Source organism: Oncorhynchus nerka, linkage group LG2 (assembly GCF_034236695.1).
Source record: "Oncorhynchus nerka isolate Pitt River linkage group LG2, Oner_Uvic_2.0, whole genome shotgun sequence".
NCBI classification, from domain to species: domain Eukaryota; kingdom Metazoa; phylum Chordata; class Actinopteri; order Salmoniformes; family Salmonidae; genus Oncorhynchus; species Oncorhynchus nerka.
The window spans coordinates 54213933-54229638 of NC_088397.1; the positions used below are offsets into that span (position 1 = coordinate 54213933).

General features: G+C 47.7%; 1 protein-coding gene across 1 annotated transcript in view; it reads left to right on the top strand.

Moving 5' to 3' along the window:
- Positions 1-14658: 14658 nt before the first annotated feature.
- The window catches only part of tafa4b (TAFA chemokine like family member 4b), a 31423-nt gene continuing 30375 nt past the window's right edge, over positions 14659-15706 (top strand). The window contains exon 1 of the mRNA XM_029687225.2: positions 14659-14779. Coding sequence (XP_029543085.1) covers positions 14665-14779 — 115 coding nt within the window. The 5' untranslated portion in view covers positions 14659-14664. The remainder of the gene's footprint in view (positions 14780-15706) is intronic.

Here is a 15706-nt window from a genome sequence, read left to right on the forward strand (position 1 = left end):
TGAGAGGACGTTTTAGTGAAAAATACTGGAATTAAACTAATTATCTTCACACTCTGACCATAAAAGTCACTTTGGATTCCTGTTTTCTTTAGATTGCTGAATCTAAACCGTTGCACCGAATTGACTGTTTTAAATTAATCCGAGGGAACTTCAGAAAAATCCAAATGTATGTGAATGTGTTCGCAGTAAGGGCAGCGATTGAGGAGAGATTGATGCAGTGTTCACTGCAAGGTTAAATAAGCGATCGGTCGGGGATCTGTGCTGCTTAGCACCTATTGAGTGGTACGCAAGGCTGATCCGCTGATCTGGCTCTTTTTCACTCGACTACGCTTGGATCCTGATCAGGTGGGAATAGAGAGGGAGCAGAGACGCGAGCGGGCAGGTAGCATACACACACACACACACACACACACACACACACACACACACACACACACACACACATACACATACACATACACACACACACACACACACACACACACACACACACACACACACACACACACACACACAAAGAGGTAAATGACTTGGTGCATGTTAATATGAGCAGTAATGAGAGCCAACCCCTATTATGTTGTAATTGTTAGTCATCCCACCGTCCTACTCCTCACCACCTCCTCGCCACTCTTCTCTCTGTTCTGCTCTGCAATTTGTACAGTATAGAGAGTGTAATTATTTCCCCATTGTTTCTCTGTGCGGTAGTGGCACTCTGCAGAGACCGTGTCATTAGTGCAGGGCAGAGGGGGAGATGGAGAGGGCCCCAGAGAGAGGAAAGGTTTGGGGACTTAATTCTCATTGACAGTGGATGGCCTGTCTCCCTCCCTGCCTGCAGCACTCTCTTAATATGCAGTACTCTCTTAATCTCTTAGTGATCTCAAGGAGATTACTCTAGCAAACCTGGCCTCTTCTTTCACTGAACCGTCATCAACACACACACACGCCACACACACACGTTCACCGCACGCAAGCGCTCGCCACACACACACACACACACACACACACACACACACACACGCACGCACGCACGCACGCACGCACGCACGCACGCACGCACGCACACACGCACACACACACACACACACACACACACACACACACACACACACACACACACACACACACACACACACACCTTGTGTATGGGCATCATTTTTCTCGAGGGTTAGCGATACGATGAGGATTCTTACCAGAATATCTCCATTCTGCTTACAGTGTGTGGCTTCCCCTCTGTCTCTTTCAGCCTCTGTGGTCCAATTCCATCTTTCAACCCCCCCCAAACCACCTCCCACATCCAGACTCATCACCGCCCTCTCAGGACCCCCACCAGAGAGTGATAAGGCCTATTCTGTGAGGCCCCTTCATGGCATGACACCCCCATCCTTTCCCAGCAGGGGATTTATCTGGCTGAGTGATTGTGAATAAGGAGGAGTGTATTGTGTGCATTTGTGATGAGTACAAGGCTGAGCGGGCAGGGAGGGAGACAGGCCATCCACTCCTGGGTGATCCGCTAGATAAAGAACGCAGGAATCATGGGTAGCAGTGTGACAGATCTGAGATCAGCTCTACACTGGCATTAGCAGATTCACTGTGAGCCCTTGTGATTGATGCAGTGCAATCCAGAGAAGAGGAGAGGAGGAGAGGAGAGATCCTCCAAGCAAGAAGGCAGAAAGAGAGAGTGAGAGATGGAGGCCTCGAATTTGTAAGTGAGATTGGTCCTGATGGCCATTCATCCTTTCCTCTTCTGCCCGAACCGTACCATACTGTACTGGATAGACTCCAGAGAGAGATCAGAGTCAAGCACAGCCTAATGCAGATCAGGAGCTGCACAAAACCTTCCATCAGAGCCAGGCTGAGATGGAGGGTGCAGCCAGAGAGCAGTGTCACCTCTGGAGGAAGGTAGGGCAGGGCAGATTAACAGAGGAAGTCTTTGTGCCTGTGCCATGAGCAGCAGGAGGCGGAGGACACAACCTCTGCCATGAAGAGGAGCCATGGTAAGGGTAAAGGTCAAAGGGCACAGCATTCAGAAGAAGCCTTGTTAACAGTGCAACAGGGCGACCGTGTCATGTCCAACAGTGTGATGTATGAATTAGAAATCCCTTTAGCCCTTTTGCTTTGGTGAATCAAAGGGAGCCTCTTTAAAGAGAGTGATTAGTTAAGGAATCCCGTTGAAGAAATATTGAATCCCTTGTGTTCTCTCCTCTCTCTCTCTGCTACTCTCTCCTTATCTCCCCCCTCTCTCTCTCTGCTACTCTCTCCCCTTACCCCCCCTCTCTCTCCCTCTCTCTCTCACTCTCCCCTTATCTCTCTCCCCCATCTCTCTCTCTCTCTCTCTCTCTCTCTCTCTCTCTCTCTCTCTCTCTCCTCTCTCCCTCTCTCACTTTCCCTCACCCTCTTGCTCTCTGCTATTCTCTCTCCTCTTATCCCCCCTCTCTCTCGCTGAGTGTGCGAAGTCTCTGTGCCCCAGGAGGCTGCAGTAATACAGTTAGGGAGATGGAAATGTGTGGTGTGCAACAGCCTAGAAAAGAAGTGTGTGAATGAGGAAGGCGAGCCCTGGAGGACAGAGGCAGAGCAGAGGGAGGAGAGAGATATTGCACTGTGGTCCGTTGAGCTGGTTCTCCTTCGTTTCTTCTGCATGTGTTCCACTGCTTCCCAGGGTTCTGTGATGTCCACCCTCACACTACATAATGGAGTCACAGGTGCTGTTGTCTCCGGCAGGGCTGTTTGGCTCAGGCCAATCTAACATGGCTGGCTTAGATTTAGAAAGAGAAAGCAGTTAGCAAGTTAGGTGTTTGTTTGTGCAGGTAATGTATTTCTGCAAGTGTGAGTTTTGAGGTTGAAAGACAATAATAACTTCCTGAATGTATTCAGTCCAGATGTTGGCTGATCACAGAATCAACCCACTTCCCTCAACATTTTCTTTCCCACGAATCTCACATTTGTACAGACTTTCGTTTCTTATCATCAAAGTCTACGAAAGATACCTGTAAAGCAACGGTAATGATTGTAATTGAACAGTCACAGCTTCTACCCATGGTGCAGTATATATCACCCAGGATGCAATCTGCCACTGTGGCAGCTGGCAGATGTGCGGGTACGCGTGAGCGACATTGTGTGTGTGGGTGATTATTAAAGGCTCCCAGTGTAGACTTTACCATGGGGCCACTGATGAGGGCTAACTCCACTCCTAGAGCCCAAACCAGTCAGCCACAACAGCACCCAGAGCAGCACTACAGGCTGTTGGGGGATTTAGACCTGTGGGACTAAAGACTCAAAGGGAAAGATGAAGGGTGGTTTGTTCTTCCTCTGTTGGTGAGTATGTGTGACTGTGAGAGAATGTGATGAGTGTTGTCTATTGTGTGTGCAATAGTGAGGGAGGTTGGTTGTGTGTGTGTGTGTGTGTGTGTGTGTGTGTGTGTGTGTGTGTGTGTGTGTGTGTGTGTGTGTGTGTGCGTGCGTGCGTGTGAGTGCTTGAGAAGCAGATTCGTTTTTGTGTGCGTGTGTCTCTCTCTCTAGAGAGAGAGAGATCTCTCTGAGTATTGCGGCAGTGTGTTTGAAGTGATGGCTTTGTAATGAGAGCTCCAGGCTGCCACTGGTCAGGAGATTGTCTCTGAGGAGGACTGATGTCACTCACAGGATCAGTGGACAACGTCCTGCTCGGGGGATGTTAGAGGATGAGACGTCATTTAATGTGTTTGTGTGTGGTGTTTTTGTTTCTGTGCTGTGTGTGTGTGTGTTTGTGTGTTGTGTTTTTGTCTCTGGATGTGTGTGCGTGTGTGTGTGTTAGCATTCACATTGTGCATGTGTATGAGTGTGTGGGTTAGAGGCCTCTCGTCTCGAGGGGAACAGAGCAATATGGTGTCAGACCCACAGACAAATTAATTCACTTATTGACACCACTGACACGTCTCAGTGACTTTGTAAAATGAACATTGATCAGTCTCTCTCTCTTTCTCTCTCCAACCCCCCCCTCTCTTTCTCTCCCCTCCCTTATCCCCCCCATACCTTTCTCCCCCAAATCTCCACCCCTCTCGACGGCCAATGTCTCTCCCTGGCCCGCCCATTTGCATGCGTGGCACATTTGGTCATTAATATAATTACGTGCTAGCCGGTACCAGCCTGGTCATTAGCAGCAGAGGGGCCTGAAATAATCAGGATGTTGGCCGTGTGTGTGAGGGCTTAGGGCCGAGGACTCAGCCCCCTCTCCTCTCTCCATAAGACAAGGCCCATTGATTGGTCTGGTCCATAGGCATACAGCACATAGCCAGCTGGGTGGAGGAGTCAATGAACCCAGTGCATTCCTCACCGCTAAAGACCCAGGATTAGCTCAACTTCAGAGGGGCTGTGGTGCCGCGCATAGAAAATCAAACCACATCAAGGTTGTTTATATTCCATTAATCATAATTTGGACACAAAGCACAATGAATTGCTGTGGTTCTCGGGCTATTTGCCTGTCAGTGCTTCTTTTGGCTTTGTTTGCTCTGAAGTTGCTCGATATGCCGCGGAAGACTGACTCTCTCTCTCTTTCTCTCCGAGGTGTTGGAACAGCGATCAGTGATTCAGTGACTAATTGTTGAACATTCTCTCTATATCTTTCATCACACCTTCTGTAACTACCCCTGCTCACTGCATAGTGTAGTTCACCGCCTCTCTCAGAACGTCTAGTCCTTTTTTTGATCCTACACTTCCTTGGGGTGAAAACAAATAGAAGAGATGAGATGAAAGATGGACAAAAAGAGAGAGTAAAGAGATAGATAAATATATAGAAAAGGAGAGAGAGAGAGAGAGAGAGAGAGAGAGAGAGAGAGAGAGAGAGAGAGAGAAAGTCCAAGACAGAGAGAGAGGGGAGGGAGGACAAATAGAGAGAGAGAGACAAAGAAGGAAGGAATACAAGTGAGGAAGAAAGGGTGGGAGGGAGAGGAGGAAGGAAGGAAGTAAAGAAGGAAAGAAAGAATGGAGGAGGGAAAGAAGCAAGGAAGTGTCTCGGTGAAGACAGACGAGTAGTCAGAAAGCAGCACAGTGAGGACATAAATACTGTTCTTTCACTACAGTGTTGAATCACAGTGCTTACCAGAAAGTACAATCACTGCCTTTGGCATGAAATGAAAGAGTTGCAAATCAAATGTTATTTGTCACATGTTTCGTGAACAACAGGCGTCGACTAACAGCGAAATGCTTACTGCAGTAGCAAAGACAGACACAGATTTCAGATGTTTATTCAGTCTCCCAGCTGCCTACAGTATAGTGGGTGCATCTAAAGTGGCAACATACTGTAAGGATGCGAGTTAGGTGTCTGGACCCACTGTTTGTCTCCCATCCATATCTGTGTCCTAAGGGACGCTGACTTTTAATGGTCTTTTATTGCTTTATTAGAAAGTGCTGGATTTATGGCGTGGGCCGTGACTCTGTCTGCCGGAGCGCTGTAGGAGCTGCTCTGATCTATGTCAGGCCACACTAGCTGTCTGGGTTTAAAACGACGCCCTCGTAAAGCACACAGTAGTGGTGCTGGGTATGTCTGGGAGCTGGGCTGGGGCTGGGGCTGGGGCTGGGGCTGGGGCTGGGGCTGGGGCTGGGGCTGGGGACTGGGGCTGGGGCTGGGGTTGGGGCTGGGGCTGGGGCTGGGGCTGAGGCTGGGGCTGGGGCTGGGGCTGGGGCTGGGGCTGAGGCTGGGGCTGGGGCTGGGGCTGGGGCTGGAGCTGGGGTTGGGGCTGGGGGCTGGGGCTGGGACTGGGGCTGGGGCTGGGGACTGGGGCTGGGGCTGGGGACTGGGGCTGGAGCTGGGGTTGGGGCTGGGGGCTGGGACTGGGGCTGGGGCTGAGGCTGGGGCTGGGGACTGGGGCTGGAGCTGGGGTTGGGGGCTGGGACTGGGGCTGGGGCTGGGGCTGGGGCTGGGGACTGGGGCTGGAGCTGGGGTTGGGGCTGGGGGCTGGGACTGGGGCTGGGGCTGAGGCTGGGGCTGGGGTTGCAAGCAGGTTGGCTCCGTAAACGAATGTTTATTAGCCTGTTAGTGTCTGTTGTTCCATAAAGCATGGAGTAGGAGGAATCCATCTCTCCCATCCTCAACTGGAGAAGACCCTCCCTTACGCCCAGCTAGCTGCTTTCTGATGAGGATTGTTGGCCTCTGAAATGGACTGTCATGCCCAACCAGGGAAAGATACATGAAGGATGTTGTACACACTCTCTCTATGCATGTGTAGTGTGTGTGTGTGTGTGTTTGTGTGTGTGTGCGTGTACGTGTCTGTTGGCAGGGTGTCCAGACTCCCTGGAGCTGCCGGTAACCTGCTTGGACACATGAAACACGCTAAGGGACTCTGGTCACGTCTGCTTTTCATCCTTAGTGCAGAAAAAGGAGGAGGGTGAAAAAAAGAGAAAACCATAAGACTAAAAACACTAAGACACACATCTGGTCGAGTCACCGGATCTGGGGGGTGGAGTCTCTGGTCTGTGCAACAGGGTCTGGATTGGACTTAAGTGCAGGCCGATCAATTGTGCTGTAATGGTACCTTACCGCCACCGCCATCTCTGAGCCCTGCAGTCAAAACCTGGAGAGGGGCACAGCAGGTACTGTCTCTGGTAATGACTATTCTATCCTTGTTCTGAGACATTTCTACACAGCCAGGGGGTTATCCTAAAATAATAGCTTGTGAGTGTGAGGGAATGCCTGCCAGCAGTGCCCTTTGACCTCTCTGGTAGCCCACACACAGCACAGACCAAGCCATCTGACTGAGGGAAGTTTTATACAGAGTAGAGGACCCCAGTAGCATAGAAAGACTGATTTAGGATCCCAGTATTGCCATTGAGCTAAAGGCATTGGCATTACTATTAGTATTGGGAGCTAAGTTAAGTCTTCAGGTCTCAGGCAGCGCTTGTCGTTATGTTAGTTCACTGAACCACCTCTGCTACATAGGTTTCATATGTGAAAAGAACGTTGGCTGTATATTTCATATGTGAAAAGAACGTTGGCTGTATGTTTCATATGTGAAAAGAACGTTGTCTGTATGTTTCATATGTGAAAAGAACGTTGGCTGTATGTTTCATATGTGAAAAGAACGTTGGCTGTATGTTTCATATGTGAAAAGAACGTTGGCTGTATATTTCATATGTGAAAAGAACGTTGGCTGTATGTTTCATATGTGAAAAGAACGTTGGCTGTATGTTTCATATGTGAAAAGAACGTTGGCTGTATGTTTCATATGTGAAAAGAACGTTGGCCAGATCTGCGCAGTTGCACTGCACAGGAAAAGTCTAACAATTATGAACACAAATGCAGTATACCAATCTATATTTATCTAATTTCTGGTGTGGCGGTATTTGTGATTTTCTGTGTTTGTGTATGGAGAATGTCACTAAAACAGAGTGTTTGAATCAGACAGCCATGTCTGAAAAAGACGAAATATTGTCAGATATGAGGATAGCTTCACCTCATGTGTTTATATTAGGGAATACAACCCCATGTCACTCACTCACTCACTCACTCACTCACTCACTCACTCACTCACTCACTCACTCACTCACTCACTCACTCACTCACTCACTCACTCACTCACTCACTCACTCACTCACTCACTCACTCACTCACTCACTCACTCACTCACTCACTCACTCACTCACTCACTCACTCACTCACTCACTCACTCACTCACTCACTCACTCACTCACTCACTCACTCACTCACTCACTCACTCAGTGGGAGAGGCAGAAATTCTCAGCACACAGAGAGAGAGAAAGGAAAAGAGAGGAATGAGAGAGATAGAGAGACAGAGAAAGGAGGAGGAAAGGAGAGATGGAGGGAAAGATAGAGAAGATGAGTAGAAGAGTAGATAGACAGGGACAGAGATAGGAGAGGAGAAGAGCAGGGAAAGAGAGAGGAGAGGAGCAGAGAGAGTGAAAGAGGGAGAGAGAGGAGAGGAGCAGTGAGAGCGAGAGAGAGAAGAGGAGAGGAGAGGAGAGGAGAGGAGAGAGACGGGGAGAGAGAGAGGAGCAGAGAGAGCGAGAGAGGGAGAGAGAGGAGAGGAGAAGAGCAGAGAGAGCGAGAGAAAAATAGAAAAACAAAAGAGCAAGGAGAAAGGGACAGAGTGAGGAAAGATAGATTGTGATCGAAAGAGAGAGAAAGAATGAGGAAAGGCGAGAGGAGGAGAGAGGAGGAGGTCATGGGTCATAAATGCCTGTTGTCCAGAACGGAGGCTGTGTTGGGCTCTATGTGCTATCCGGAGGAAATGGAAAAGAACAGCGTGTTGTAATGGGCTTGTCTCAGAGCCAGATAAATGCACAGGACTAGGACGCTGGCTGCTGTGCCCTGTCAGATATTTTATATTGTGCACATCTGCGGAAATCTGAAACGCTTTTAAGAAGCTTGTATCGGGCTCTGTCTCTGTTCAGCTCATTTTCCATATCTTTATGGCCATAGGAACACCCAGTTGTTTTACACAGATATGGTTTTGTGTGCTTTGTTCGTGTCCAGACTCGTAAAACCAGCACTGATGTGTCTCTGGACAATGTAGTCTTAGAGCTGATGTAGAAGAATACGTTGAATATTATATTATCATGAACGTTGTTGATTGATATTATTTTTTTGCAACAATGGACAGGTGACATTTGAAGATTTATTTGTAGAGAAACAACAACCTTTCCAATTCCCCCAGCTGCTGCTTTACAATCCTGTTCAGAATGAATATGGGAGGAGAGGGATATTGCCCGTGTACAGTGTTCATGTTCAATACACTCTCCTCTCTCCATCCATTGGGAGAACAGGGCTCTGTACCAATGCAAAGCCAAACATCCCCAGGATAGGATCTATGTGTCCAGTACCTGGAGGGTGTATGTCACCCTTAGTAGGTCGACACACACACTCCTCACCAATCACTTTCTCCACGTTCACATCCACTATCATGACAGGGAGATTGTGGCACACAGACTTCATCTAGGTGCAATATCTTGTTCTAAGTGCAATATCTTGTTCTAAGTGCAATATCTTGTTCTGGGTGCAGTATTTGTCATTCAAGTGTTGCTTGTGTGTGATGTGTGCTGTGTATGTGTACAGTTGCGTAGCACAATTCAATTTTTTTTTGCCATGCAGCAGAGCGAACATTTAGCAAAACATTGCCATGTCTTATGACTTGTGCATATGCTCACTGGGGGAGGGGGGGGGGGGTGTAGCTCATCCTACACCACTGTGTGTGTGCCATGTGCCATGTGTGTATGTGTGTGTGTGTGTGTGCCATGTGCCATGTGTGTGTGTGTGTGTGTGTGTGTGTGTGTGTGTGTGTGTGTGTGTGTGTGTGTGTGTGTGTGTGTGTGTGTGTGTGTGTGTGTGTGTGTGTGTGTGTGTATTTGTGTTCAGGGAGTGCTGACAGATTATGGCCTTTGGATGCAGGGCACATAGACACATTTCTGACAGAGGTGGGATTTGTCTCACCGCATGTCAATGAGGCCCTAGTGTCACTCCTGTGTTATTACTGCATAAGCCAATGCAAATCAACTAAATCTCTCCTTCAGCCCAGAGAGAGACAGAGGTTTGAGAGAGAAAAAGAGAGATAAAGAGACAGAGACAGAGGGAGAGAGAGAGAGATAAAGAGAGCGAGAGAAAGGGCTGATCCCTCTTCAGATAATCATGAACTCTGCTCTGTGTTTACATAATGAATGTGTTTGTTCCTGTGTGTTCCTCTGATGCCTTAAGGCTATTCACCATGCACTGCCAAACATAACATTCCTCAACAGCTGATGCATGTAACTGAGACCTGCTACATCTGCCTCATCTGCCCCAGGACATCTAGTGTGTAAATGTGTGTGTGTGTGTTTGTACAGTATAAACTGTGTGTGTCTATGTGTTTGTTGAGTGCTGTAAGAGACAGCAGGGTGATGTCAGTGTGACTGACAGTACTCATTGTCCCCTTAGTCCTGAGGAGAATGAGGTACATCTGGAGAAAGGGACAATGCCGCACGCGCACAGACACACACACACACACACACACACACACACACACACACACACACACACACACACACACACACACACACACACACACACACACAACATTGTGCTCTTTTAATGAACGTGTGAGAGAACAAAGCTGATAAAAATGCAGACCATGGACCTGCCAGAAAGAGAATAAGAAATGTCCGGAAATGTGCTACTGTGCTGTGGTGCAGCATGCATAATCACCTCTCGCAGACTACATGTACACTAAGCGTGCAAACGCACACACACACACACACACACACACACACACACACACACACACACACACACACACACACACACACACACACACACACACACACACACACACACACACACACACACACACTCTCACGCATCTCACACACACACACACACTGTCCTGTACATGGAGATACACACATAATGCTCATGCAGCTACAGCCTCTGTGTACACACATACAAGGACACACGCGTTTCCAAGTTTACGCAGAAAATATACTTTCCACAACATGTATTCCCTAAATATATGATGTTACGTTTGCATTTACACAGTCAGAGCCACAGTTATACAACCCTGTCATTCCTGGGTGACTGATCTCTTCACCACTCATCCCCTCTCTCTCGTTTACACAGTCAGAGCCACAGTTATACAACCCTGTCATTCCTGGGTGACTGATCTCTTCACCACTCATCCTCTCTCTCTCGTTTACACAGTCAGAGCCACAGTTATACAACCCTGTCATTCCTGGGTGACTGATCTCTTCACCACTCATCCCCTCTCTCTCGTTTACACAGTCAGAGCCACAGTTATACAACCCTGTCATTCCTGGGTGACTGATCTCTTCACCACTCATCCCCTCTCTCTCGTTTACACAGTCAGAGCCACAGTTATACAACCCTGTCATTCCTGGGTGACTGATCTCTTCACCACTCATCCCCTCTCTCTCGTTTACACAGTCAGAGCCACAGTTATACAACCCTGTCATTCCTGGGTGACTGATCTCTTCACCACTCATCCCCTCTCTCTCGTTTACACAGTCAGAGCCACAGTTATACAACCCTGTCATTCCTGGGTGACTGATCTCTTCACCACTCATCCCCTCTCTCTCGTTTACACAGTCAGAGCCACAGTTATACAACCCTGTCATTCCTGGGTGACTGATCTCTTCACCACTCATCCCCTCTCTCTCGTTTACACAGTCAGAGCCACAGTTATACAACCCTGTCATTCCTGGGTGACTGATCTCTTCACCACTCATCCCCTCTCTCTCGTTTACACAGTCAGAGCCACAGTTATACAACCCTGTCATTCCTGGGTGACTGATCTCTTCACCACTCATCCCCTCTCTCTCGTTTACACAGTCAGAGCCACAGTTATACAACCCTGTCATTCCTGGGTGACTGATCTCTTCACCACTCATCCCCTCTCTCTCGTTTACACAGTCAGAGCCACAGTTATACAACCCTGTCATTCCTGGGTGACTGATCTCTTCACCACTCATCCCCTCTCTCTCGTTTACACAGTCAGAGCCACAGTTATACAACCCTGTCATTCCTGGGTGACTGATCTCTTCACCACTCATCCCCTCTCTCTCGCGCTCTAACCTCACTCTTTCATTCATCTGTCTTATTCTCTTCCCTCCCTCGTCTCCTCTTTCTTTTCCCTTCCCCTGGCTTTCTTTGTACTGCTATTGTTTTGGTCCACACCTCCCTCCCATCTGCTTTTCTTTTCCCATCCCTGCTTACCTAATTGAAGCATTTTCATTGTTATTCTACACCTGTTGTTTACGAAGCATGTGACAAATAAAATGTGATTTGATTCGAATTTCTGTCCTCTCTCTCTCTCTCTCTCTCTCTCTCTCTCTCTCTCTCTCTCTCTCTCTCTCTCTCTCTCTCTCTCTCTCTCTCTCTCTCTCCCCCTCAACCTCAACCTCAATCCATATTTTCTCCCCTTATCTCAGTTTTTCTCCCAGTTTTCTGTCCCTCTCTGTCTCTCTCACACTCTGTCACTTCTTGTCTCTCTTTGGTGACTTGTGTTATCAGTGGTTTTTCTCTGACCTTATCACTAATGACTTGCACTAACTGAACAGTGTTTTATTGTCTGGTTCTATTATTTTTTTATTTATTTTTTGTTTCACCTTTATTTAACCAGGTAGGCAAGTTGAGAACAAGTTCTCATTTACAATTGCGACCTGGCCAAGATAAAGCAAAGCAGTTCGACAGATACAACGACACAGAGTTACACATGGAGTAAAACAAACATACAGTCAATAATACAGTATAAACAAGTCTATATACAATGTGAGCAAATGAGGTGAGAGGGGAGGTAAGGGCAAAAAAGGCCATGGTGGCAAAGTAAATACAATATAGCAAGTAAAACACTGAAATGGTAGTTTTGCAATGGAAGAATGTGCAAAGTAGAAATAAAAATAATGGGGTGCAAAGGAGCAAAATAAATAAATAAATTAAATACAGTTGGGAAAGAGGTAGTTGTTTGGGCTAAATTATAGGTGGGCTATGTACAGGTGCAGTAATCTGTGAGCTGCTCTGACAGTTGGTGCTTAAAGCTAGTGAGGGAGATAAGTGTTTCCAGTTTCAGAGATTTTTGTAGTTCATTCCAGTCATTGGCAGCAGAGAACTGGAAGGAGAGGCGGCCAAAGAAAGAATTGGTTTTGGGGGTGACTAGAGAGATATACCTGCTGGAGCGTGTGCTACAGGTGGGAGATGCTATGGTGACCAGCGAGCTGAGATAAGGGGGGACTTTACCTAGCAGGGTCTTGTAGATGACATGGAGCCAGTGGGTTTGGCGACGAGTATGAAGCGAGGGCCAGCCAACGAGAGCGTACAGGTCGCAATGGTGGGTAGTATATGGGGCTTTGGTGACAAAATGGATTGCACTGTGATAGACTGCATCCAATTCGTTGAGTAGGGTATTGGAGGCTATTTTGTAAATGACATCGCCAAAGTCGACGATTGGTAGGATGGTCAGTTTTACAAGGGTATGTTTGGCAGCATGAGTGAAGGATGCTTTGTTGCGAAATAGGAAGCCAATTCTAGATTTAACTTTGGATTGGAGATGTTTGATTTGGGTCTGGAAGGAGAGTTTACAGTCTAACCAGACACCTAAGTATTTGTAGTTGTCCACGTATTCTAAGTCAGTGCCGTCCAGAGTAGTGATGTTGGACAGGCGGGCAGGTGCAGGTAGCGATCGGTTGAAGAGCATGCATTTAGTTTTTGTATTTAAGAGCAATTGGAGGCCACGCAAGGAGAGTTGTATGGCATTGAAGCTTGCCTGGAGGTTAGTTAACACAGTGTACAAAGAAGGGCCAGAAGTATACAGAATGGTGTCGTCTTATACCTCAGAGATGGTCTCAAATTTTACCACCAGGGGGCAGAAGCATCACACTCAATGGCTCACATGAGAGGTGATCGTTTCAGGGAGTGAATACTCGTCTACTTAACATAGCGTACACAATACTCCAGAAGTCCCCTAAAGGATAGTAAAACAAGGGACATTTGGATGAAAGCTATTTTAGGCTTAGGGCTTAGGTTTAGGGTTAGGGTTAGAATTAGGTTTAGGGTTAAGTTTAGGGTTGTGGTTAGGCTTAGGGTTAGGGGTAAACTTAAGGTTAGGGTTAAGTATAGGGTTAGGGGTTATGGAAAATAAAATCAACTGTTATTTCCCCACAAGGATAGTAAAACAAACATGGTGTGTACAGATACTGGCATGTGGGAGGCTGTCACTCAGCTATAATTAGAGGTAGTCTCCTACTGTCCTCCAGTACCATCTGAATGTACCCAACCAACAGTCTGCATTTTTGTGTGCCTGTGTTTGTTTTGGCTTGTTTGATCTGACTGTTTGAATCTGTTCCTGCATCTATTAATGATGACGTGTTTTTGGTGTGCACTGTATGAATGCAAGTGTGTATATTCTTGTTTGGTGAGTGTGTATGGGATTCTCTGTGCTTTTGTCTGCTTCTCATGTGTACATTAGTTACTGTGTCTGTGATATTCTGATTTTGTATGTGGCGTGATGCTCGCCTCTCTCTCTCTCTCTCTCTCTCTCTCTCTCTCTCTCTCTCTCTCTCTCTCTCTTTCTCTCTTTCTCTCTTTCTTTGTGTGTGTGGTGTATTTCTCTCTGTGTGTGAGTGTGTGTGTTTGTGTGGTGTGTTTGAGCTCACTGCCTGCCTCTCTGCTGGATTCTTCTCTCTGAAGCTATGTGTGATGTAGAGGGGATCACGTAGAGCCTGGGGGTAGGTTAGCCCACTGTAAACAATGAATCTGTGACAGAACCCTGGCCCTCACATCTCCTCTCCAGCAGGGTCTTTAGACAGGGTTAGTGGACACACACACACAAGGGCCACTAGGGGCCACCTTAGGGAATCTCCCTCTGACCGCCCCCCCTCTGTTTCCCCAGGGGCCGTCGCTGTGTGAGAGGAGGAAAAGGAGGTGCAGGGGAAACAGGAAGAGAAGGAGGACGTGTGTGCAGTCATGACATTGACCCTCATCCCATAGAGCATCCTGCTCAGCTCAAGACTGACCAGAAAGGAGAAGGACAGACAGGACAAGAAGGTAAGACTGGTTCTATTTCATTGTCTCCTCCTTTTTGAAGACACCTCTCCTCTCTTTCCTTTCAAATACTTTTTTTTTTACCCCCCCCCCCCCCCCCCCTCTCCCTGTCACTCTGTCTCCCTGCCTCTCTTTCTCCCGGTCTATCTCTCAGGATGAAGCTGTGGGGGAGGTCAGCTTGGCCTTTGCAGGTGGCCCTCCTTGTTGCCGTGGTGATGTTCTGTGGTCGCCAGGTGTCTGCTGGCAGCCGTAACCATCGGGGACAGACAGGTACAGTAGGCCCTGCTCTCGCCCTAAACCCCACATGAGGTTAATTAGATTTTCACTGATGCCACATGTGTGCTATGAGTCTGTCATTAAGCATGCCTCCTCAGTGACACTTCATTTGTCCCCTTGACAGCACACTGGGACCTAGGACCTGTTTTTGAGGCTTGCGTACTAACACCACTTCATTGGATAACACAGCCCACAGCAAATAGCATTTTAACTGTCATCTGCCAACTATCAGAAATGAGTGAGTTTGTGATCTGAGATCCATTCAGGGTAAATAGACGGTGAGGCTATAATTCCTACAACATTTCCCTTTGCTTGACTCATAGATGGTTTAGTGCTACTGTAGGACATACATGTATAGACTTGTAGTGATGCCTGCCTTAGTAGGAGAGTGTGAAAACTGGCCCAGTAATAAGTATATTAATATGCATGACTTAAACTGGCCCAGTAATATGTTCTCCTCCCAGAACTGACCCCACCCACCCTATTTCCATTATCACTCCCCTCAGAGAGAGACCCTGGCCAGGGCTAAAACATGTCCGCCACCCAACACTAATTGACACCCACAAGCTAAGGCGCTGTGATTTGCATAATTCATTACCATGGTTCCCCTCGTGGCCACAAAAGTGACCAACACAACCCCATCAATATTTCAGAATGCCAGGGGGTCGCCATGGGGACAGTAATGCTGAGTCATAGCCTCCCGCGGCATGCCCGGTCCCAGCTCCCTCCTAGCACCCTACACCTCCCTCAGGGTCACTGTTTCTCACTTAATTAGGACTATTTCCTTAATTATCCCTTGCCATTTTTTCTCTCTTCCTCAAGTTTTTGCCTGGGATCCAAGGTAACCTTTAGCTGGCATAGAAATGCCACCAGCATCTAGTGCCGGTGACTGATGCAGGCGCTGGCGAGGCAGTGTTTTTG